Source organism: Coregonus lavaretus (assembly GCF_964263955.1).
Source record: "Coregonus lavaretus genome assembly, chromosome: 11".
Lineage (NCBI taxonomy): Eukaryota > Metazoa > Chordata > Actinopteri > Salmoniformes > Salmonidae > Coregonus > Coregonus lavaretus.
The window spans coordinates 8615618-8642273 of record NC_139998.1 but is presented as its reverse complement, the minus strand read 5'-3'; the positions used below and the strand labels follow the sequence as shown (position 1 = coordinate 8642273).

The 26656-nt window shown below is 42.3% G+C and overlaps 1 protein-coding gene across 2 annotated transcripts; it reads right to left on the bottom strand.

The window, feature by feature from the left end:
• Positions 1-1230: 1230 nt before the first annotated feature.
• LOC311136835 (uncharacterized protein) lies at positions 1231-26656 on the bottom strand. Of its 2 annotated transcripts, XM_084171123.1 has the most exons (5): positions 12050-12226; positions 6623-6769; positions 3810-3874; positions 3337-3554; positions 1231-2817 (listed from the first exon to the last, which is right to left on the bottom strand). In XM_084171123.1, exons 2-5 carry the CDS (start codon positions 6718-6720, stop codon positions 2788-2790), a joined length of 411 nt encoding a protein of 136 aa, XP_084027249.1. In that variant the 5' UTR covers positions 6721-6769; positions 12050-12226; the 3' UTR covers positions 1231-2787. The 2 variants fall into 2 exon arrangements, with proteins under 2 accessions (XP_084027249.1, XP_084027250.1); XM_084171124.1 differs by lacking the exons at positions 6623-6769; positions 12050-12226 and adding an exon at positions 26492-26656 and having other exon boundaries at positions 2720-2817.

The following is a 26656-nucleotide window of genomic DNA, read 5'->3' as shown; positions in this document are numbered from 1 at the left end:
CTGTGGACATGTCCACACATTACACACTACAATACTGTTTAAGACATGACATGTGCACCCATTTTACACACTACAACACTGGCCACTAATACGTCTACCACACCAGGGGTGTGTAAATTACAGTTTCTTTATAATTGTATACACCAAAACTCACAAGAAAGGACAAAATCACAGTAAAAAGTTTGAAGTCTAACACTGTCTTTTCTAATATGTAAACAACCTGGGCCTGTGTACATTCATAGTCACAATATCCTATTCTTGGTATCCAAATCCTGTCCTTACTTTATCAAGTTACAGACCAGGATAACTATACTGTACATGAAAGCTAAAATGTCAGGTTCACTGGGCCATGTCTGTACCAGATATCCCAACGGTGCTTAAAGACAGCTAGCTTGTTTGTCCCTCCTCACCCTTTTCATCTTCTATCAGAGTTGATATCAGGGAGCGAGGAGATAGAGTGTGACATGGAGATACAGACACAGAGAGGGAGGAGCGGGAGAGAAAGACAGAGAGAGAAAGAGTGGGACAGAGAGAGGGAGAGAGAGACCCAGAGCGAGAGAAAGACCACAGAGGAAGAGAGGAGGGAAGAGACAGACAAACAGAGGGAGAGAGAGAAATAGATGAGAGAGGGAGAGAGAGAGAGGACTCAGGCCATTAGTAGTGATCCCTGAGGAGATCACATAAGCGTTACTGCTGGTCAACAAAGCACTGTTAAACCTCATCCTTTTCACCCTCCTCCCAAACTACAACTGACCTGTACAGTATTACATAACAAGCATCTATTGCTATTACTGACCTGAGACTACCCCTTCAATAAACCAAAGTTTGGTCCTAAAGTGTTGATTGATTGTTGATTAATTGATAAGTCTATTAATGATACGTAACTATTGATGAGCCACAACTATTTTCACAAGAAAATAAGGGTTGTTCGAGTGAAGTACAGATGACCCGGGGTCCTAGTTCAGTTCCAGATCTTATCTAGACTTCATACAGTCTTGTCTACCAGTCTTGTTTACCTCCTGCACTGTACATAGCTTTAAGCATATTCTGTGCTAAGAACCTACTGCATGTGGCCCTCCAGTGGCGAAATGTAGTACTGAAAAGGTGGAAGTGTAACTACCTACTACCAAATACACAATGCTATGAATTAACTATATTTATTACCATCGACAGTGAATTCCAGCATGCGGTACGGAGGTTCATATACAGATACAATCACAAAGACTGATTGGGTCACTATTCTATCAGCGTTTTAATGAAAATAAAACTATTTTGTACAATACAAAACAAATAAATACAACTATTTCACAAAGCTCAGCATGGAAAAAATTATTATAGTGAATTTACACTTTCTGCGTGGAATGTACAATATTTGGTGACTGACAAATGATGACAAGCTTTAGATGGGCGGTGTTTTAACGGGAAATATAAATGAAGTTTACCTCTGTTAGTATTTCCTAAAGGCTTATTTATAGTCAATGTAAGTATGCAATGTAAGAATGCAAAATGGCTGTCCTGAGTACTTACGTAGACTATAAATTAGGCCAAACTCATCCCCTTCTGGGCAGATCCACATACAGGGCAGTGCAAACAAAGACAAAGGGTTTTATGGTAATATATACTGTATAATATATACACAAGGCTGATAGATGTGCAAATATAAACAGAATATAGCGGGAATTAATATAAATATTTTATACACATGGTATTTAGCTAAACTAGTCATTATTGTATTAGTATAGACAGTATTATCATTGACAGATTTAGCATCCGTCAAAAATGTATTGAGGCAATGTATTTTTCTATGGGAGTCATAGGTTGATGGACTACAGAAATGATAAATGTCTACGCACAGCTTTATCTGTCTTTTTTGTTGTTAGCAACTCGTATGTGAAAAGTTGAAATGAGTTGAATGGACAGTGACAAGTGCATATTCATTTTTCATACGTTTCATCCATCTCTGTGTGGCCACAGACTCACTTCTCACTACCCATGGTGGGTGGAAGCAGCTAGGTGCTGTTCTGTTTTACAGTAAGCACAATGACAGACCCTGCTACTTCATAACTTACATGAAGGGCACTAAGTCATATGAAAACATTGATTCTTGGTTATTTCACTGATTGATATTATATCTTCTCTGCCACAGGCAAAATATTAGTTTCTAAACCAATCATATCATTGTGATCGAAGTCAAAATAACATACAGAGGACAAACAGATACATGACAGTGGAACCTCAGAGATACGAACACATCAAGAATGGAGGTCGTTCGGAACACTAAAATATCCACAACTTTGACATACACCTTTATAGAAAATATGAATTGCGTCTTTTACATTCATGTGTTTTGTTTTAATGTGTTTTTTGGGGGGGATAAAAAAATATATAATCCAGGTTAATATTGCCTACTCGGTTGACCGGTCAGTTCGTAAAAACCTAAGGTTTGTATCTTTGAGGCTCTACTGTAGTCGTAAGGCAGTTATTCACTCACTAATAAAAGTAGGTGGTGGTACAAAAAACTATAACAAAAGCCAGTTTAGGAAAGCTGAAAGGAAAGGTTTAAGCACTAACCTGCTATACAATACACTGTTTGTAACCTTTCTCTATGCAAACTATTATTGGCAATTATGGTGGTGTTCTTGCTGCTGATCTGGATTTGCTGTTATTCATATACTTTATAAACCAGTTAATGTATGTAAAACTCTGTATGTTTGTGTGTGTGTGACTAGTCTTGCCCCGAAGGAAAGGGGTGAGCGCAGGACATCAGAAGTCTTCTACCATGGCTCTCTAGCATCCATCATCCCACATGGCAAGCTCCTAAAAACACAGAAACCAAATTGCACAGTTGGTTAGATTTCCACAAATAGCCTACAGCAGGGTTCCCCAACTGGCGGCCCACAGGCCAAATTTGGCCCGCGGGTGGTTTTATTTGGCCCCTCATGTTTTCTGAGCAAAGGAAAAGAAAACAATAAAAATATAAAAACACCAGGGAATCAGCTCCAATTGATTTTTATTTAAGATATCTGTTCCCAAGTATTCCCACGCAAAATAGAGAGACGTGATCGTATACAAATTTAAGCAAGGTTTGAAATGATTATGTTTTAGTCAAACATTACATCTGTTTGGGCTTCTTGCGGTCAATTTGCAGTCTACAAATGATTTGTAATTATGTTCCCGGCGCCCCGACCATCCACTCAAGAAAAAAAATTGGCACCTGGCTGAATCTAGTTGATGATCCCTGTCCTACATTTATTTTACTTTATTTGATGACTTCTGAAGAGGTTCCAGTAAAATGAATCACATTTCAGAATACAGAACAACCCAGTGGCTTATTACCGTGTGCCACTGCAGATCCACTGGCTGTTCTACAGCCTGCTTCTCTGACTGTTCCTCCCACTGCTCTTGTTGCTGTTCCTGTAGTTGATCATGGTCTCCTTGGGCAGCGATGGTGTGCTGGTGTTTCGAGTGGGTGCACTTCTGGGTGCTCTGTGGTTCAGAGGGCCTGCCTCTCTTCAGAGTGTTGCACTGGGCAGACAACGTGTGTGGGGGTGACTCTGCATTCAATAGAGTTTAGATTGGTCATGTGTTTTCCTGTACATGTATCCTTCACTTTCTGTTAGACAACATTTATTTGTTTAGCTGATACATTGAAACTTTGAGGAAAGAAAAGGATTAAATTCCATATAATAGATTGTTTTTTATGTTAATCTAAAGCAAAATGCAGCTTTTTTTTTTTTTTACCAGGACTTTCCTGGTTAATTAAAGGACAAAACTACACCTCCCAACAAACCACAGGTGCTGCTGCTGACCTAAAATGTGTCTGTCGGGGGAGGCTCTCCCTCTTCCTGGATGGTGGGTACAGAGGCCAGGAGACCTGACGGACACACACACACACACACACGTTACATCAATGTTACCAACCACTGACTGGAAATAGCTTCCATAATGACTGATGGGCAGAATGAAAACATAACACGGTAAAACTGTTAATGCAGGACAGCCAATAAATAAATACAAAACATTTAACCACTAGGTGGCTCTCTCTAGGGCCACAGAATAAGCCAGGAGAAGTGCTTGCAAAAAGAGTCAAATTACTAGAGGATTGTGGTGGAGTTGGAGGCCGTTATAAGACGAATCACCCCCGCGATATGAAACTTTTCAGGGAAGTCAGGAACCAATATACACAATCAGTTAGGAAAGCAAAGGCTAACTTTTTCAAACAGAAATGTGCATCCTGTAGCACTAACTCCAAAAAGTTTTGGGACACTGTAAAGTCCATGGAGAATAAGAGCACCTCCTCCCAGCTGCCCACTGCACTGAGGCTAGGAAACACTGTCACTACCGATAAATCTACGATAATCGAACATTTCAACAAGCATTTTGCTACGACTGGCCATGCTTTCCACCTGGCTACCCCTACCCCGGCCACCAGCTCTGCACCCTCCGCTGCAACTTGCCCATGCCCCCCCCCCCCCCCCCCCCGTCTTCATTGATCTGGCCAAGGCTTTTGACTCTGTCAATCACCGCATTCTTATTGGCAGACTAAATAGCCTTGGTTTCTCAAATGACTGCCTCGCCTGGTTCACCAACTACTTCTCAGATAGAGTTCAATGTGTCAAATCGGAGGGCCTGTTGTCTGGACCTCTGGCAGTCTCTATGGGGGTGCCACAGGGTTCAATTCTCGGGCCGACTCTATTCTCTGTGTATATCAATGATGTCGCTCTTGCTGCTGGTGACTCTCAGATCCACCTCTACGCAGACGACACCATTTTGTATACATCTGGCCCTTCATTGGACACTGTGTTAACAAACCTCCAAACGAGCTTCAATGCCATACAACACTCCTTCCATGGCCTCCAACTGCTCTTAAATGCTAGTAAAACTAAATGCATGCTCTTCAATCGAACGCTGCTTGCACCCGCCTGCCCGACTAGAATCACTACTCTCGGCGGCTCTGACTTAGAATATGTGGACAACTACAAATACCTAGGTGTCTGGTTAGACTATAAACTCTCCTTCCAGACTCACATTAAGCATCTCCAATCCAAAGTTAAATCTAGAATCGGCCTCCTTCACTCATGCTGCCAAACATGCCCTCGTAAAACTGACTATCCTACCGATCCTACTTCGGCGATGTCATTTACAAAATAGCTTCCAACACTCTACTCAGCAAATTGGATGTAGTCTATCACGGTGCCATCCATTTTGTCATCAAAGCCCCATATACTACCTACCATTGTGACCTGTACGCTCTCGTTGGCTGGCCCTCACTACATATTCGTCGCCAAACCCACTGGCTCCAGATCATCTATAGATCCTTTCTAGGCAAATCCCCGCCTTATCTTAGCTCATTGGTCACCATAGCAACACCCACCCGTAGTATGCGTTCCAGCAGGTATATCTCACCGGTCATCCCCAAAGCCAACACCTCCTTTGGTCGCCATACCTTCCAGTTCTCTGCTGCAAATGACTGGAACGAACTGCAAAAATCTCTGAAGCTGGAGACACTTATCTCCCTCACTATCTTTAAGCATCAGTTGTCAGAGCAGCTTACCGACCACTGCACCTGTACACAGCCCATCTGTAAGTAGCCCACCCAACTACCTCATCCCCATATTGTTATTTACATTGTCATTTATTTTGCTCATTTGCACCCCAGTATCTCTATTTGCACATCATCTTCTGCACATCTATCACTCCAGTGTTAATACTAAATTATAATTGTAATTATTTTGCACTATGGCCTATTTATTGCCTTACCTCCATAACTTACTACATTTGCACACACTGTATATAGATTTTATATTGTGTTATTGACTGTACGTTTTGTTTATTCCATATGTAACTCTGTGTTGTTGTTGTTTTTTCCGCACTGCTTTGCTTTATCTTGGCCAGGTCCCAGTTGTAAATGAGAACTTGTTCTCAACTGGCTTACCTGGTTAAATAAAGGTTAAATAAAAATAAATAAATAAATGAAATTACACCTTCACCCTGATCATGCAAAAATGACCAAATAAACTGACTGTTTAAAGCAGAACAACCAAAAACATTTCGTACAATGAACCTGGCAATCGAAAAGCCCCAATCAGCAGTAAGATGTACAATCGGCAAGATGTGAGCTGTGACCACTCCGGTAACCTACACAGCTCCGGCGGTAAAACACAATTTTCTACAGCGCATTTGGTGACAATGACCCAGTATATTACATTGGTTGTCCCTCAATTAATAAAGCTTATGATTTAATATTGCGAAAACCATTTTTCAAACATCTGAATGCTGGAGGTGCCACGCACGTAGCCTACCAATGTTAGAACAGAGATAGGGTAGGCCTTGTTGGTGCAAGCAGCTGCGTCAATTATTCTGCCAAAGCACAAACATTGTGGTAATCACGGACCAATCACAGTCTTCTGTCTGAAGCCCAGGAGGGCAGTAAGTGGGTGTCTGTGTTTGTGTGTGGTGTGGGTGTCAGTGTGTGTGTGAGTACCTGATGGAGTGTGTGTGTGTGGTGTGTGTACCTGATGTATTGTGTATGTGTGTGTGTCTGCGTGTGTGTGTGTGTGGTGTGGTGTGTACCCTGCTTTAGTGTGTGTGTGTGTGTGTGTGTGTGTGTGTGTGTGTGTACCTGATATAGCCTCCGCTGGGGTCTTTCCTTCGTCTGAAGCCTACAGGACAGTAGCAGTGGAAGAACTGCTGGAAGAAGGCACTGCAGGAGAGCCACATCCATCTGCCAGTTCACACAGTCTGCATCCAAGAGCAGCTCCGAAAATACCTGACAGGCAAAACCAACCAGCACAGAATACCGTTAGTCAGATTCCAGTGAAGCTGCACCACTACTGTCTCTCTTAAGCGTCTATCATAGTCCAAAACGTGTATGCACAGCAGTGTTCTAGTATATTGGACCGTTGGCTTTCATACTTTTCAAATTCTCAGCGCAGCTCAAGCTATTTCTCCAACTGTCACCACATTTAAATGAATAGAGGATGCGTACCGGAGCCGCGTTGGTTGGGAATTGTGAGGAGGTGAGCGTTCGGGATTTGCATCCCCCGCAAATGGTGGTCTCAAAGCCGTGTAGCTATGTCACAATGCACCTTAGCGTCTGTGGTCCTCTGTAGCTCAGCTGGTAGAGCACGGCACTTGTAACGCCAAGGTAGTGGGTTTGATCCCCGGGACCACCCATACACAAAAAAATGTATGCATGCATGACTGTAAGTCGCTTTGGATAAAAGCGTCTGCTAAATGGCATATTATTTATTATTATTATATTATTTACGCTTGATGTCTTTATGCCATGCTTTGTATATTAAGTAAATCCCCATGTCCCACAATGCTTTTATGTGTGTGTAAATGTCCTTGTATTTTTGTTAAATATATTGGACTGCTATATGGAAGTAACAGGCTAAGGTAAAGTAAACACTGTGTTGACATTCTGTACTCAGTAAAATCTCTTTTAACACCTGGACAAACGACTAGGGAAAAGCCCCAATGTTACATGATTAAGACACTGATTGACAACATGCTTTGTGGCTTAGCCCAGATATATTTGCACTAGGCTTATGACAAGCTTTACAGGTTACTTTTACATGTCCTCCTAATATACAGGTTTTCCACAGCCTTTGTTTCGCCATAGTCATGTTAGTAGGCAGGTAGATTGTGCCGGAGTCTGGTCTAGCAGTAGCAGGGTTCCATACTGCGACCAAAACAGTGCGACACACAAAACAATTTCCCTGGTCATTGTAACGTCCCGCTGTTAAGATTGCTTATGTTTATAAGAACTGAGATTGGGGCGTTCGTATACTTAAGTTTAACTTTACTCAGAAGTATGCTGGCAATACATGGTTCACATGGCATATCACTCCCACTGTCTGGCTACTGTAAAACATGGAACAGGAATCCCACAGTACGAATACACGGACTGGATTATGGCATAATGCCCACAACATTACATCCCTCCTTTACTTCAAAATAAAGATAACTTAGGTTATCAGTACGGGTCAGTATAAATTTCACTTGGGATACAACATTAAGGTTTTTAGCTATTTCAGTCTTTGCACTCGATTAATTACATCTCTTCAATGAGATATCTTGGAGGTCTTCTATTGGTTCTCAGAGTATTGAGGGTTTGGATCTGGATCCGGGTCTCGATCTGGTTGTTCAGCGCCAAGTGGACAAGCATTCAGGTCGTCCTCTTCTTCCGACAGCTCGGAGTCAAAGTCAACAGGTATTGATGGTGGGAGCTTTTTGAAGAAGGATGAGTTCCTGGTTACCAGACGTCCAGAGCGTGTCACCGTTATCATCGATCCGTTGATTCTCACGACTTTGTAAGGTTTAGGATCGTAGGGAGTCATGAATTTTCCTTTGGCATGCTGATGGCAGAGTACAATGTCTCCTGGTTTGAGTGTGGAGGGTCATGGTCGGTTCTTGTAGTCAGCAGTCTCTTTCAAGCGTTGCTTTGCACGTTGGTCAGTGTCACGTAGCTTGGTGTTTGGTGCGAAGTGAGGCATTGTGGGAAGTGTAGTGGAGAGTTTTCTTCCAAACATCAGCTCTGCTGGGGTTTGTTGAGTAGTTCTGTGAGGGGTTGTGCGGTAGTTTCTCAGAAAACTGTAGAGATTTTGTTTCCGAGGTTTTTCTTCAGAGTTTGTGGCTGTGACGGTTTTCTTTAGTGTTATCTTTCTATGCTTAAATCCAAGGTAGTGGCTGAAATCTGTGAAGGACTGTCCATTGAAGGGAGGTCCGTTGTCCATTTTTACAATCTCAGGTACTCCAAAGGAGAAAACCGTTGTTGTCAAGCTTGGGAATGACAGCAGTGGTAGATGTGGACTTTACGATTTCAACTTCCGGATACCTTGAGTATTCGTTGACAACTACAAGTAGGTAGTCAACCGATGGGAAAGGACTGCAGAAATCGACTGATACTTCTAGCCATGGACCTTTGTGTAGTTTCGACATAGACAGTGGTTCCATAGGATTTTCTGCAGTGGCAGCTTGACATGGAATGCAGTGCTGAATTGCTTTTCCCACCATGTCTTCTATGCCTGGAAACCAAACCTTCTCTCTCAGTAGCTGTTTTGTTTTCACAATACCTAGATATCCTGTGTGAGCTAGGTTGATTGCTTTTTGTATGGAGAGAGGCTGGAAGAACGAGCCGTGTTCCTCTCAGAACGACGTGTGCTTGTGCATTGATTGTTAGTTCATGTCTCATGCGAAAGAGTGCTTTTAATGTTTGGGAATCAGTATCTTGTGTGTCACGTGGTGAATCTTGCCAGGTTCCTGTGGACAATAGGCGAATCACCTTCTGTAGAGCTGAGTCTTTCTTTCTTTCTTTCTTCATGCACCTCTTCTAGAGTCATTGCTTTGAGAATTGTGTTGTCAATGATAAAGTCCACATATTCCTCTGCCATGCGGGAGGTTCTTGTGATGTTTCCCCTGCGATGGGATGTCTTGACATGTAGTCTTTACTGGCTTTGTACTACAGGCTTGTAGTCTCAGTCTCCATCGCTCAAGTACTGCTGGGGCTGTGGCTTTTCGGTTGTTGAAGATAAGCTCTAGTGGTTTATGGCTTGTGATGACCGTGAAGTGAGCTCTGTAGAGATACAAGTTGAAAGTGTTCACATGCCCAGATGATCGCCAGAGCTTCTCTCTCGGTTTGTGAGTAGTGCTGTTCAACCTCTGAAAGCGCTCGGCTGGCACATGCGATGATATGGGCGTCTTTGTCACTTGTAGGGTTGTGCTGACTCAGTATGGCACCTAAACCAACTGGGCTGGCGTCAACTAACACTGTCGACCTCTTGGCTGGGTCAAAGTAGGCTGTCGTCGTGTGCTGCATCAGACGTGTTCTTAATTTTTTCATCGCAGACTGGTGCTTTGGTCCCCATGACCAAGTGTGATCTTTTCTTGTGAGCTCACAAAGAGGCTGTGCGGTTGTTGCGAAGTCTGGTACGAACCGTGAGCAGTATTGTATCATACCCAGTAGACTGCGAACTTCCGAGACATTTGGAGGTGCTAGCAGATTCTGTATGGCTTTGATTTTCTTTGGATCCGCCAAAATGCCTTTCTCTGAGAAAACAAAGCCGTAAAACTCAAGTTGTTTTGCTGTATTCGCACTTTTCTTTGTTCAGCGTGAGGTTTTTCTCTCTCAATCTCTGAAACACTGCTTTGAGACTTGCGTTGTGTTCATCTTGAGATCTACCGTAGACTAGGATGTCATCGCTCATGTTTCTCACGTTAGGAATGCCTTGCAGCACTTGCTGTATTGCATTTTGAAACACCTTTGGCAGCTGAATTTATGCCAAAGTTTAGTCTGGTGTATCTGTAGTGAAGGTCTGGCCAGTATGTGTAGTGAAGGTTGTGATATACCTTGAGTCTGGATGTAACTCAAGCTGGTGGTATCCAGCATTAAGATCTAGCTTGGAGAACACCACTGCTCCATTCAGATCATGGATGAGGTCGTCAACCGTTGGTGTGATGTGTCGTTCACGTTGTATTGCTGTGTTCGGAAGGCGCATGTCGACACAGACACAAACTTTATCAGGCGTCTTGGGTTTTGGTGTGACCACTATTATGGGATTCCCATAGCGCTGGCCCGCTGATTTATTCGATGATGTCTTGGCTTTGTAGTGTGTCAAGCTCCTGTTGAACTTTTTCTCTCATGTGAAAAGGAATCCTCCTGTGTGGTTGTACTGCTGGTTGCACTGTGTCATCAATGTGCAGCTTCACTTGAAAGTCTTTGAATTTTCCTATGCCTTGGAAGAGGTCCTGATATTCGTTGGTAAGCTGGGTTATGAATGAACCATCAGCTGGTTCACTTGGAGTGGACAGAGAGTTTATTATTTTCAGAAGTGAGCCAGAGTCACCTTTGATTACATAGAAAGTGGTGTTCACCATCGTAGTCTTGGAGCGGACTGGTGCTGTGAATTTTCCTCTCAGTGGAAGTGGTTCAGATGAGCCAAAGATGTTTCCCTTAGCCTGTTTTATTTCACAGCTGGGCTTTAACTTGTCATATGTGACATCATCAACAATGTTAACACTTGCTCCCGAATCAACAATAACATCCACAGTTGTGTTCATAATAGTAACTTGGATGTGTGGTTGCGATGGTTTCTGTAGTGTACACACAACATACACATATTCATCATCATCATCAGAGCTTGGGGAGGTGTCTTGTTTTTGTGTCTTTTTGTCATCTTGTGACTGCACCTTATGCTTAGGATGCTGTTGGGTTAGTTTTTCAGCAACTGGAGGAGTGGACTCCCTGGTTTGTGATCTACAGCATTTAAAAAAGTGATTCAACTTTCCACATCCTTTACATTTTTTCCCTCTTGCAGGGCAGTTTGTTTGTCCTCCTGCATGTGTGAATTCTCCTCCACAGTTATTGCATGTTCTGTTTTGACGTTTGTCGCTTTCATTTTTATAGCCCTGGCTTTTGTTATATATTTTATTTTGTACAGCGCACACTGAAAGTTATTTTTGTGATTTTGACTGAGCATTCTCCATGCCTGCAGCTTGTTTAGCCGACATTTCTTGTGCCCTGCCTGTATGTATCAAATAGTTGTTGGAGATCCATTGAACCATCTGGCGGAGGCGCGCGGAACTGCAGTTTAGTATTATCTGTGACTTGATTTCTTTATCAACATTTGCAAACTCGCGCGTGGCTGCTAATTGCCTCAATCTTGTGTGTTAAGCATCCGAGGTTTCGTTTTCATTTTGTCTTGCTTGTCTGAAAACGTAGGTTTCATATTCTGTGTTGGCTACAGCTGTATCATACTCATCAGCTGCTCCGGTATCTTACAGTGTATCAAATATATCGTACACATCCGACTCTGCATAGTGTAACAGTAATGGCCTTTTCTGTGTGTTATCCGCGATGTCTAATGCCACTAGAAAATTGTTTCATCTGTTGATCAATTTTTTCCACCTCGAGTCGATTGAGCTGGGTTCTGTGTGCACATCAAACATCGGAAAGTTCTGTAAAGTAGCCGTTACGGTAATGTACGATGTTAGCTAGCTGATTCCGACGTTAGCTAGGCTGTTGCTGCTATCTGCGTTTACTCACATAGACAGTTCGTCTTGTAAATTGCATTCTTCTCTCGTCGCCAATTGTAACGTCCCACTGTTTAGATTGCTTATGTTTATAAAAACTGAGGTCGGGGCGTTCGTATACTTTAGTTTAACTTTACTCAGAAGTATGCTGGCATTACATGCTTCACATGGCATATCACGCCCACTGTCTGGCTACTGTAAAACATGGAACTGGAATTCCACAGTACGACTACACGGACTGGATTAGGCATAATGTTCACTACATTACAATCATGATTTATTAAAACAGTAATGTGCAATTGACCAATAAACCCACTTTCTGAAGAGGCAACAACCGCACGGGAATGCCGCTGTTTATGTGTGCCTTGGCTCGACATACAAGGGTGGTTTAGGAAACCCATTACTGAGGAATAACAGGATGTAACAGTTCTGGATATTACAATGGTGGAAATGTATCAAGCACTATATTATACTGTACAATCACACAATTGTTCCACCAGGTGTTAATGAAACACAAATAGTAGATTTAGGTCAAAGTTAAAATGACCATCCATAAAAATAAAAAATAAAAATCATCTTCCATATGGTCTGAGTCCCTTCTCTCTAGTCTGAATTACCCTTTCTGACAACTGCTGATGTAAAAGGGGATTTATATAGTGCCTTCAGAAAGTCTTGACTTTTCCACATTTTGTTGTGTTACACAGTGGGATTAAAATGGATTTGTCATTTTTTGTCAACGATCTACACACAATACTCTGTAATGTCAAAGTGGAAGAAAAATTCTAACATTTGTAAAAATAATCACGGAAAATAAAAAACAATAATATATCATGATTACATAAGTATTCAACCACCTGAGTCAATACATGTTAGAATCACCTTTGGCGGCGATTACAGCTGTGAGTCTTTCTGGGTAAATCTCTAACGCCTCGATCACACCGATAGCGTCATTGCGCAAAATGGTACGCAGCATCATCTGGATATGAACAAAAGTTCAACATTCACCTTCTGCTACCATTTCTGTCAAGCCGTCTATGCATACAGTTTGACGCATACGTTAGATAAATCCAACGTATGCACCATACAGAACGCACTGCAACTGCCTCTGCAACGCAATGCTGCAAGGCAAATGCAGAGTTCAGGACAAAAAGGTAATTGCTTTGCCACATTTTTTGCAGTGTTACTTTACTGCCTTTTTGCAAACACGATGTATGTTTTGGAATATATGTATTCTGTTCAGGCTTCCTTCTTTTCACTCTGTTAATTAGGTAAATATTGTGGAGTAGCTATAATGTTGTTGATCCAACCTCAGTTTTCTCCTATCACACCATTAAACTCTGTAATGGTTTGAAAGTCACCATTGGCCTCATGGTGAAATCCCTGAGCGGTTTCCGGAAACTGAGTTAAGATACGCCTGTATCTTTGTTATGACTGGGTGTATTGATACACCATCCAAAGTGTAATTAATATATATTAATTAATTAAACTTCTCCATGCTCAAAGGGTTAACCCCCTAGAGTTGATGTCTGTGTCCCACGAAAATCTAATTAGCATAATAAAAAAATCCCCATCAAAATCTGTTTGTTTAAGCTAGAGATATCCACCGCATCCACCAATAGGGGCCTTCCACATCTGCGGACCATGAGACATCCCAGAAATCGATCTTCTCACGAAAACGTCTGTAGCGTTCAAACTAATAGGAAAACAATGGAAAGATTAAGCTCTCACGAACACGATGGTGTTCTCCATTTTGCTCTTCGACCCCCACAAGCGTCTCGGGACTCATCTGAAGCTAGCCCAGTAACAGTTAAACATTTTTGTTTCTTTGGGCTAATAGCAGTAAGGCCAAATTCAATGGTTCATCAAATAATTGTTTTGAAACCTAAAATTCAAAATCAAATAGCTAAATGATACTTGATATGACCATCTTAAAACAACTCAAAATATTAGCTTAGTAGAAACCGTGAGCGGAGGGCAGTTGTTCATCTCACTGATCCTGAAGATAATGATATAAAAGTAGAGGTAGAAATTATTAAAACATAATTCAAGATTAAAACAGAGCATAATTTTCTGAAATGCCAATTGATACTGATGTGACAATCTTTGCACATCAACAAACTGGTTGTTTCAAATTAACTGCACAGTGCATCATTTCTCAGCACAATTCAAAACATCATTATACCAATACAGTTTTACTTTTCAGTCTTTGACATTCTGTAGTTTTTACATTTTGTACCATCTGAAAACCTACTGTATAAATGATTCATAGTCAACATGTAAAGTAAACATATTCATGGTACTTGATTGCATCATAGTTATCAAGTTGTTATTAATCTTCTCCATTACTCATATACAGGATGTACAAAAAAGCACATATAAAATATATATAAAAAAATTATAATAAAATGGCAGCATTATAACTCGTAATAGAACAGCGGGCAGTACCTAGGTATCCACATAGCCATTCCCTAACCATGCCCTGATAAGGTTACAGCACACCATCTGTATCGGTGTTGGTGGGAGCCTTTCAGGCCTTCCTATTGGATCATTCCCCGTTGTGGGCCGGGCCAGAGGCGTATCAGGAGCCCATGAGTCTCCAGCAGCAGTATGGTTGTAATGGCTGAGCACCGCCACCCCACCAGGACGCCACATACAAGTCTGCCACGGTGACTGCCTCCCTGCTTAGCTATTTCCTCCTCCCACTGCTTGGAGCCTGCACATGTTGTGTGGTGTGACTGGCACTGGCAGCACTGAGCTATAGGACTCTCTGCTGTAGGAAGTGAAACATCAGAACTCTTTCAGTTGGTTCTACATCAGCGAGAGCTTTTGCCCTTTGAGCTCTGGAGCTCTGCTCGCAGCATGTGTGTCTTTAAAGCATCAATCACATTTATGTAACCCACTGTGCTCTAGTTTAGTTACAGTAACATACTGACATCACTTAGCCTACTAGATAGAAAGAAATAGGCTGAATGGAAGCTATGCTGACAATTGAAGTTGTAGAAATGTGAAAGTATTCATTTTAATCTTATTGATCCCTCCCAGGCCAAATACCCCATCAATGCAGCATTTTACACTGTTTCTGGGGTTCCGGATTTTCTGGAACCTGACTTGCCGTGGCTATTGATACAAAGATTTCTGCGCATGTGCAGGATTTTGTTTTTATGTAGCTGCAGCCCACTCTGCTGCCTACAGTGGTTCCTCAATTAAAAGTTTTGAGCTTGTGCCGCGACCATTTGTAATAGATCGTGGCAGATTGTGGTAAATTGCGTCATTCTGTACATAGCTTCCGCTCAGTGCTCCCACTGCTCCGCTGCCGCTTCCCCCTCATTGACATGGAGGGGGAAATGTCATGTTGTACACTAAAGATATGGTTGACATGTTCAAACTATGAATTCCATGCCTCAAGCTCGATTTCACCAGCCCGTCTGGTGTTTCAGAGCCGAGCGGAAATGGAGGAAAACTAGACTCCCTGCGGACCTGGCATCTTTTCACTCTCTCCTCTCTACATTTTCTTCATCTGTTTCTGCTGCTAAAGCCACTTTCTACCACTCTAAATTCCAAGCATCTGCCTCTAACCCTAGGAAGCTCTTTGCCACCTTCTCCTCCCTGCTGAATCCTCCCCCCTCCCCTCCCTCTCTGTGGATGACTTCATCAACCATTTTGAAAAGAAGGTTGACAACATCCGATCCTTGTTTGTTAAGTCAAATGACACTGCTGGTCCTGCTCATACTGCCCTACCCTATGCTTTGACTTCTTTCTCCCCTCTCTCTCCAGATGAAATCTTGCGACTTGTGATGGCCGGCCGCCCAACAACCTGCCCGCTTGACCCTATCCCCTCCTCTCTTCTCCAGTCCATCTCCGGTGACCTTCTCCCTTACCTCACCTCGCTCATCAACTCATCCTTGACTGCTGGCTATGTCCCTTCCGTCTTCAAGAGAGCGAGAGTTGCACCCCTTCTCAAAAAACCAACACTCGATCCCTCTGATGTCAACAACTACAGACCAGTATCCCTTCTTTCTTTTCTCTCCAAAACTATTGAGCGTGCCGTCTTTAGCCAACTCTCTTGCTATCTCTCTCAGAATGACCTTCTTGATCCAAACCAGTCAGGTTTCAAGACTGGTCATTCAACTGAGACTGCTCTTCTCTGTGTCACGGAGGCTCTCCGCACTGCTAAAGCTAACTCTCTCTCCTCTGCTCTTATCCTTCTAGACCTGTCTGCTGCCTTTGATACTGTGAACCATCAGATCCTCCTCTCCACCCTCTCCAAGTTGGGCTTCTCCGGCGCGGCTCACTCTTGGATTGCGTCCTACCTGACCGGTCGCTCCTACCTGCTCTGATCAGTCCCTACACCCAAACGAGGGCATTGCGTTCATCCACCTCTGGCCTGCTGGCCCCCCTACCTCTGCGGAAGCACAGTTCCCGCTCAGCCCAGTCAAAACTGTTCGCTGCTCTGGCACCCCAATGGTGGAACAAGCTCCCTCACGACGCCAGGACAGCGGAGTCACTCACCACCTTCCGGAGACACTTGAAACCCCACCTCTTTAAGGAATACCTGGGATAGGATAAAGTAATCCTTCTACCCCCCCTTACCCCACCCCAAAGAAAGAAAAAAATAACATATTGTAAAATGGTTATCCCACGGGCTATAAGGTGAATGCACCAATTTGTAAGTCGCTCTGGATAAGAGCGTCTGCTAAATCCCGTAAATGTAAATGTAATGTTCTTTTTTCAGGAGGTATGTTAGGCTACATTAATGTAACCCTTATTTTACCAGGTAAGTTGATTGAGAACACATTCTCATTTACAGCAACGACCTGGGGAATAGTTACAGGAAGGAAATTAGACAATTGAAAGCTGGGGATGATTAGGTGGCCATGATGGTATGAGGGCCAGATTGGGAATTTAGCCAGGACACTGGGGTTAACACCACTACTCTTACAATAAGTGCCATGGGATCTTTAGTGACCACAGAGAGTCAGGACACCCTTTTTATCGTCCCATCTGAAAGACGGCACCCTACACAGGGCAATGTCACCAATCACTGCCCTGGGGCATTGGGATTTCTTTTAGACCAGAGCAAAGAGTGCCTCCTACTGGCCCTCCAACACCACTTCCAGCAGCATCTGGTCTCCCATCCAGCGACCGACCAGGACTAGCTTCAGTAGCAAGCCAGCAGTGGGATGCAAGGTGGTATGCTGCTGGCATACCACCCATGTTGTACACAAAAGACATGATCAACATGTTCGTACAAACTTTGCTGTCTGTTGTAAGTATATTTAGGCAAGCATATCAAACACAAGCAAGATGCATCCAGGCAGTCAAAATAGTGATTATTTTCTCATTATAATTGGCTAGTTCTTTTTTCAGCAACTCTCGCTACAATATGGCAGCATAATAACTATGAAGATTATCATCAAAAATAGTAGGCAGTCTTAAACAGTAGTTGACAAACGACGTAAGGATTAATAGCACACCGGGCGCCAGGCGATGCAAAACGAACAGTTCAGCAGCTGTCTGGATTCAGAAGAGGAAAAGGAGAGGGAAGAGGAAAAGGGAGGGGGAGTGAGAACAGCAGCTGGGTAGTGTGAGTAAAATAACACTTGCGCAGAACGTGATCCAGATCCTTAGTTTTGAGCTTTGTTTCCGGAGGGGCGGGAGGGGGCGGAAATTCAGTGTTCACGGCAAATTATTTAACATGTTCTTAGATGTGTCATTTCCCTACCCACTAGCAGGTTCTCAATTTACACTCTTATTTTCCAGTTTGCTCTTCTTTATCCAGCAAGCAACATCGTTGAATATGCCATCGGGAACAGTTTGAGCTCAAAATTCAAATACCGTACTATTCAAATCACTATTGGATGTACTGATATCGGACTAATAAGAAATGGGAGACATAACATAAAATGACATGGGTAGGTAAGCACTAGCCTGGTCCCAGGTCTGTTTGTGCCGTCTTACCAACTCCTATGATCATTGTCCTCTGGCTTATTAGACCCTTCCTACTGTGACAGTGAGCGACTAACCTGTCCAAGTTGTAGAGTGTGTGAGAATTCCCCACTATCATCTCAACTACAAACTTCTGGGCCATTTTAATGATGGCTCCATCGCTCTCCTTCCCAAAGGTCAACCACTCCTACAGACAATACAAAGACAGGAGAAGGGATAGAGATGGGTATAGAGGTGGAAATGAGAGAGGATGAGAGATGATAACATGACATACATTATGTACTGTAATTAAGTCACAATTGAAAGCTAAGGGGTTGAGATCATTATTCTGTGACAGATATGCCAGACTAGCCATATCTCCCAGACATACAGATAAGAACAATACTGTTTGTGCCTGCATGATATTGACACAATTGTGTACCTACTAGGGCAGAGAAGTCAATCTCAATGCGTGTTCAGGAAAACAAATATTGTATTCACTAATTAGGCCTATATCTACTGAGTGCCCAGGCAGCATGACAGGTTGCCAGAGTGTACACTTAAGTCAATGTTTTTATTAAGGTAAGGTAAAACAACAGAGTATTCTCCATCAGTGCTTGTTGCAACCAGTGGTTTCTTACTAGTCACAGAACCTTCTCAACATCCTACCAGGGATTGTTCTGCCATTGAAATCCTTGTGTGGGCCACTTAAGTCAAAACAGTGTAAAAAAATATAATAATCTGGGATGGAAAATTTTTAAAACGAGATATAAAGTATGTAGAAAAGATAATGTACCTATATTTATTTTTATAATAGAATCTTAGAAAACTATCACCAAAATAAAAAATAGAGAAAATTCCAAAAACAATGAATTTAGCAGTACTGATTTTGTTATTATGTTTGAGCAAAATAACACAGCATTAGCCAAAATGTTCTCTTAGCTCCATGGAAAAATGTGTAGAATTGCAGGACATTTGCTCAAAAAATATAAATGTCTCTACACCGCCAAGATGGGGGCCTCTAAAATGTTCTCTACAATTCAGCTGCGCCTACCAGCCAACAGCACCCATTGCCACGTCCCCTGCCACGCCCACCACCTAAGCCCCTTTTTGATCCAGAAAACCCCTGCTTACCTGTTGAAGCAGAGGCTGAATAGATGCAGCAATCTCCTATAGTGATCACATCTCTGTGCAGAACAATCTCATCACTATAACCCCATTCACTATCCCTATAAGCAGCAGTGTGCACTGTATCTGTACTTCTGAAGAGGGGCTGTTATTGGAGTTTTATAGACATCTTATTTCTATGGCCCTGCTGCTATACACATAATGGTGATGAGAGCTTACAGCTGAATGTGAAATGTGCCGACTGCTCTCAGACCTGAAGGACTCTTGCATGAGCAACCATTTCTCTAACCGGCTGGTCGGTGCGTCACCCACTACACGTTCACAACATGTAATCTAGCGCTGTAAATTGGCAGTTCAGGAATCTGAAAGTTTGGCAAAGTGGCAATTCAGAAGCAAATAACTTCTGAATTACTGTATTATGACGATCAGCCTCAAAGACTGTGACAATCTTTGTCCGGCTGTCAAAAGGGTGATGTTTTCTCTTTCTCCTCTTAGTCATCAACCTTTCAGAGATTAATTGAGACCTACAAAAGTGCCATTTCGTAGAACAGGTGAAAACAGGTGAGTGGATTTGCAGACATTGCTTGGTAATGGCATCAGATCACTTTGTTCTTTACAGTTTGTTCAGTGTGGCTTGATTTACTTGCTAACCATACCATTGGCTCTATTTCCGGAACGTGGAAAACATTTTGTTCTCACAGGCATCTCACAAGACTAATGGTGATTCATCATCTTGTCTCATGCATGAACAAACTCATTGCATGGTAGAACATGTGGGTAATTAAGCAGTTTGATGCTTCTCTGTTACAATGCATATTCTCAGTGTCTATTTGTTTATGGAGGAAATTGAGGTGGCTGGGTTGTAGACTGTGTTGTGTTAGGCCAGGCATAGTCATTGCGCGGCTCGCAGATCCTTGATTGGCGGCTCGCGGTAATATTTCTATTGTACATGTACAGACTACCAAATACAGCACAATTTCAAATAGTTTCCTAGCAGTCAAATTCCACAAACACAAACTCTACTATTTCACGCTCCCAATAGGTGGCAGTATAAGATAGATGTTGAGCTTCTGCATTAACATGTGACGTCGAGGAAATTTCGCTCAGGCTAACGACGGAGGTGGGAGGTGGAGGGCCGAGAGAAGCATCAGTTTATCCCACTCTACTGTACGTGTTTTGTGCCGCATCAAAGTCAGTATTTATCACCATCTTTTAAAAAAAATCGAATTACCTTGCAATGAACATTTAACATTGATCGATTTGTAGTAGTCAAGCAGAAGCAAAAACGCAATAATGAGCAACTTGCCACCGTGGGTAGAATCAATGGGGAAGCCAAGCCAAGCCCCACCCCCCAAAAAAGACATTACAACCTATATGTTGTGATAATTGCGTTGTTTGCGCTATAACCTGTTAGTTCATATGCCTTGCGACATGATATATATACATATATATATATATATACGTGTATATGTATATGTACTATAGGCCTAAAGGCCGAGACAATAAGAAGACATGGTGGCAGAATAAATTCAACCACACCTTTTGTTTTATCACAAAACCGGATAGCAACCTCTGTCCAGTAAAGTCCACAAAGCATATTGCATGTACAGTAACAGACAGTTACATTACCTACAGCATGGTCAACCAAGTTAATGTTTCCGACATTTTCGGACCACTAAACAACTATTGATTTAGACCCTTACGAAAAAATATTGCAGTTTTGAAACTGCAGTAAAAGTGCAGTAACTGCAGTCGACTGTGGTATTTTGGACGCAGTGATTGCAGAATAACTGCAGTGTTCTACAGTTTGGACACACCTACTCAGTCAAGGGTTGTTCTTTTTTTAAACTATTTTTTACACTGTAGAATAATAGTGAAGACATCAATACTATGAAATAACACATATGGAATCATGTAGTAACCAAAAAAGTGTTAAACAAATCAAAATATATTTTATATTTGAGATTCTTCAAATAGCCACCATTTGCCTTGATGACAGCTTTGCACACTCTTGGCATTCTCTCAACCAGCTTCATGAGGTAGTCACATGGAATGCATATCAATTAACGTGTGCCTTCTTAAAAGTTAATTTGTGGAATTTCTTTCCTTAATGTGTTTGAGCCAATCAGTTGTGCTGTGACAAGGTAAGGGGGGATATACAGAAGATAGCCCTATTTGGTAAAAGACCAAGTCCATACTATGGCAAGAACAGCTCAAATAAGCAAAGAGAAACGACAATCCATCATTACTTTAAGACATGAAGGTCAGTCAATACGGAACATTTCAAGAACTTTGAAAGTTTCTTCAAGTGCAGTCGGAATAACCATCAAGCGCAACGATGAAACTGGCTCTCATGAGGACCTTCATAGGAATGGAAGACCCAGAGTTACCTCTGCTGCAGAGGATAAGTTCGTTAGAGTTGGAGATTTTGGGTTCCAACCGCCGTGTCTTTGTGAGATGCGGTGTGGGTGAACGGATGATCGCTGCATGTGTAGCTCCCACCGTAAAGCATGGAGGAGGTGTTATGGTGTGGGGATGCTTTGCTGCTGAAACTGTCTGTAATTTATTTAGAATTCAAGGCACACTTAACCAGCATGGCTACCACAGCATTCTGCAGTGATACACCATCCCATCTGGTTTGGGCTTAGTGGGACTATCATTTGTTTTTCAACAGGACAATGACCCAACACACCTCCAGGCTGTTTAAGGGCTATTTTACCAAGATGAGAGTGGTGGAGTGCTGCATCAGATGACCTGGCCGCCATAATCCCCCGACCTCAACCCAATTGAGATGGTTTGGGATGAGTCAGATGGCAGAGTGAAGGAAAAGCAGCCAACAAGTGCTCAGCATATGTGGGAACTCCTTCAAGACTGTTGGAAAAGCATTCCAGGTGAAGTTGGTTGAGAGAATGCCAAGAGTGTGCAAAACAGTCATCATGCAAAGGGCGGCTATTTGAAGAACCTCAAATATAAAATATATTTTGATTTGTTTAACACTTTTTTGGTTACTACATGATTCCATATGTGTAATTTCATAGTTTTGATGTCTTCACCATTATTCTACAATGTAGAAAATAGTAAAAATAAAGAAAAACCCTTGAATGAGTAGGTGTGTCCAAACTGATACTGTTATACTGCACTGTAACTGCAGTCACTGCAAAATACTGCAGTAAAAATTTTTTTGGGGGGGACACAGTATTTGCAGCCTACTGCAGTTATACTGCATTCTAACCACAGTTCTGACTGCAATCTGTTCTCGTAAGGGGAACCACAGAGCGTTACCGCAAGTCGCAAAGAAAACCGGAGCTACCTCTATTCCAACACCATTTCAACTTCAACATTTCAACAACAGGTTGAGAGCTTCCAGTTCCTTGGTGTCCACATCACCAACAAACTATCATGGTCCAAACACACCAAGACAGTTGTGAAGAAGGCACGACAAAGCCTATTCCTCCTCAGGAGACTGAAGAGATTTGGCATTGGTCCTCAGATCCTCAAAAGGTTCTACAGCTGCACCATCGAGAGCATCCTGACTGGTTGCATCACCACCTGGTATGGCAACTGCTCGGCCTCCGACCGCAAGTACCCCCTGTATATAGCCTCCCTACTGTTATTTTATTTTACTGCTGCTCTTTAATTATTTGCTATTTTTATTTTTTACTTATCTATTTTTTACTTAACACTTTTTTTTATTTTCTTAAAACTGCATTGTTGGTTAAGGGCTGTAAGTAAGCATTTCACTGTAAGGTCTAAACCTGTTGTATTCAGCGCATGTGGCAAATAAAATTTGATTTGATTTGATCATCAAATTACCTCTGCTTAGTCTAATACAGTGACAACTAAAAGATTCCAAAAACAATTGAATCCAATCAAGGTAAGCTAAACATGATGTGGCTGTCCATGGTTCTGATTTCTGTGTGTGTGTGTGTGTATGTGTGTTTGTGTGTGTGTCTACGTGCGCGTTCGTGCAAGTAGAAAAACATGTTGACTCACCCTACTTGAAGAGAAACGCCAATGCCATCCTCCTCTCTTTCATGTTGACGCAACGTTCTATACCTCTGTCATACGGTACACACTTTCATTTTTTGTTGTCCTAGGCTACCTGGCTAAAATGCTTGCTCGCTAGCCTAACTTCCATTCATGGGCAATGTTAGCTAGTTAACATTAGCCTTCTACTTCTAGCTACATATTGAACTTCCATCCTCTCAGGCCAGGGGCACAACAATGTATGATAGATGGCCTCAATATCACGTATAGGCTACAATTTGAAATACCCACCTGGTAATGACCTCTGCTGTTGTCCCAAAAGCAGAGTCCCAACAGCAGTCCCAACACCTTACCACTGCTACACCTGGCTATCAGCGGAGCCTTGTCTGGCAGCGAAACAGTTAATTCAGCCTCATTTACTGCCTTTTTCAAAAACATACACTAACGGTCAAAAGTTTTAGAACACCTACTCATTCAAGTGTTTTTCTTTATTTTGACTATTTTCTATATTGTAGTATAATAGTGAATACATCAAAACTATAAATTAACACATATGGAATCATGTAAACTCAGCAAAAAAAGAAACGTCCTCTCACTGTCAACTGCGTTTATTTTCAGCAAACATAACATTTATAAATGTTTGTATGAACATAACAAGATTCAACAACTGAGACATAAACTGAACAAGTTCCACAGACATGTGACTAACATAAATTGAATAATGTGTCCCTGAACAAATGGGGGGTCAAAATCAAAAGTAATAGTCATTATCTGGTGTGGCCACCAGCTGCATTAAGTACTGCAGTGCATCTCCTCCTCATGGACTGTACCAGATTTGCCAGTTCTTGCTGTGAGATGTTACCCCACTCTTCCACCAAGGCACCTACAAGTTCCTGGACATTTCTTGGGGGAATGGCCATAGCCCTCACCCTCTGATCCAACAGGTTCCTGTCTTGCAGGAAATCATGCACAGAACGAGCAGTATGGCTGGTGGCATTGTCATGCTGGAGGGTCATGTCAGGACGAGCCTGCAGGAAGGGTACCACATGAGGGAGGAGGATGTCTTCCCTGTAATGCACAGCGTTGAGATTGCCTGCAATGACAACAAGCTCAGTCCGTTGATGCTGTGACACACCGCCCCAGACCATGACGGACCCTCCACCTCCAAATCGATCCCGCTCCAGAGTACAGGCCTCGGTGTAACGCTCATTCATTCGACGGTAAACGCAAATCCGACCATCACCCCTGGTGAGACAAAAACGCGACTCGTCAGTGAAGACCACTTTTTGCCAGTCCTGTCTGGTCCAGCGACGGTGGGTTTGTGCCCATAGGCGACGTTGTTGCCGGTAATGTCTGGTGAGGACCTGCCTTACAACAGGCCTACAAGCCCTCAGTCCACCCTCTCTCAGCCTATTGCGGACAGTCTGAGCACTGATGGAGGGATTGTGCGTTCCTGGTGTAACTTGGGCAGTTGTTGTTGCCATCCTGTACCTGTCCCGCAGGTGTGATGTTCGGATGCACCGATCCTGTGCAGGTGTTGTTACACGTGGTCTGCCACTGCTTGGATGATCAGCTGTCCATCCTGTCTCCCTGTAGCGTAGTCTTAGGCGTCTCACAGTACGGACATGGCAATTTATTGCCCTGGCCACATCTGCAGTCCTCATGCCTCCTTGCAGCATGCCTAAGGCACGTTCACGCAGATGAGCAGGGACCCTGGTCATCTTTCTTTTGGTGTTTTTCAGAGTCAGTAGAAAGACCTCTTTAGTGTCCTAAGTTTTCTCAACTGTGACCTTAATTGCCTACCGTCTGTAAGCTGTTAGTGTCTTAATGACCGTTCCATAGGTGCATGTTTCATTGAACAAGCATGGGAAACAGTGTTTAAACCCTTTTACAATGAATATCTGAGAAGTTATTTGGATTTTCACGAATTATCTTTGAAAGACAGGGTCCTGAAAAGGGACGTTTCTTTTTTTACTGAGTTTAGTAACCAAAAAAGTATCAGTCAAAAGTTTGGACACACCTACTCATTCAAGGGTTTTTCTTTATTTTTACTATTTTCTACATTGTAGAATAATAGTGAAGACATCAAAACTATGAAATTACACATATGGAATCATGTAGTAACCAAAAAAGTGTTAAACAAATCAAAATATATTTTATATTTGAGGTTCTTTAAAGTAGCCACCCATTACCTTACTTGAACTCTGTGAAGCATTTATTTGGGCTGCTATTTCTGAGGCTGGTAACTCTAATGAACTTATCCTCTGCAGCAGAGGTAACTCTGGGTCTTCCATTCCTGTTGTGGTCCTCATGAGAGCCAGTTTCATCATAGCGCTTGATGGTTTTTGCGACTGCACTTGAAGAAACTTTCAAAGTTCTTGAAATGTTCCGTATTGACTGACCTTCATGTCTTAAAGTAATGATGGACTGTCGTTTCTCTTTGCTTATTTGAGCTGTTCTTGCCATAATATGGACTTGGTCTTTTACCAAATAGCGCTGTCTTCTGTATACCCCCCCCCCCCCCCCGCATTATTCCACAAATTAACTTTTAAGAAGGCACACCTGTTAATTGAAATGCATTCCATATGACTACCTCATGATGCTGGTCGAGAGAATGCCAATAGTGTGCAAAGCTGTCATCAAGGGTGGCTATTTGAAGAATCTCAAATATAAAATATATTATCATTTGTTGAACACTTTTTTGGTTACTACATGATTCCATATGTGTTATTTCATAGTTTTGATGTCTTCACTATTATTATACAATGTAGAAAATAGTAAAAATAAATAAAAACCCTTGAATGAGTAGGTATGTCCAAACTTTTGACTGGTACTGTATATATTTAATATAAATAGATAGATAATATAAATGTTTGACCGGTAGTGAAGCTGATATGGCTGGCTTAAACAAATGTGTTTTCTACTGAGAATTGATATGTACTAACTATGGCATAAGGGGACGACGAGTGGATAAGAGGCAATCCATAATTTCGATTAAGACATTAATGAGCGAGCTAGGACGGACGTAGTCAATATAACTATTTGTTCAGCACTTTTGAAATGTACAGCGACAGAATTCAGAACATGGGCCGTTCTTACAGTATTCTCCCTGTACACCAAGTCAGAACCGTAGGATAAATAAAGGGGGCATATAAGCAGACAATGAAAGCTCTTACAATATTCGATGAGGACATTTCTCTAAAACAGGCTATACGCTAAATGTGCACCACCAAGTCAGAACAGTAGGCTAAGCTATGAGGGGAAAAGGGACCAAATTATTAGAGTGAGGCACATGGGCTACTAACAGCTTACTACACAATATACACTTAGTATTACTTTCTTAGCTACAGTATACATATCTCCCTGGCATATTACATAATTTATGCAGCAGCATACAATACATTTTTGGACTCACCTTGTTGTGCTATGCTCACTTGAACAGGAAGGTGGCGCGGCGGTACTTCGTGTGCAAATTTTGTCATCAAAGTCTGGCATTCTCTGGATTTATGTTGCTGAAAAACACAAGGTTGAATCATGACATCAGTGATCTTCAGGTTGGAGCTCTAGAAAGAGGCCTGAG

Excerpts from the sequence above, each read along its gene's own strand:
- LOC311136835 (XM_084171123.1), bottom strand. The coding sequence starts at position 6,720 with ATGTGGCTCTCCTGCAGTGCCTTCTTCCAGCAGTTCTTCCACTGCTAC. Across the intron at positions 3,555-3,809 it reads CCCCGACAGACACATTTTAG|AGTCACCCCCACACACGTTG; the intron begins GTCAGCAGCAGC and ends TATTGAATGCAG. Across the intron at positions 2,818-3,336 it reads TGGATCTGCAGTGGCACACG|GAGCTTGCCATGTGGGATGA; the intron begins GTAATAAGCCAC and ends CTGTGTTTTTAG.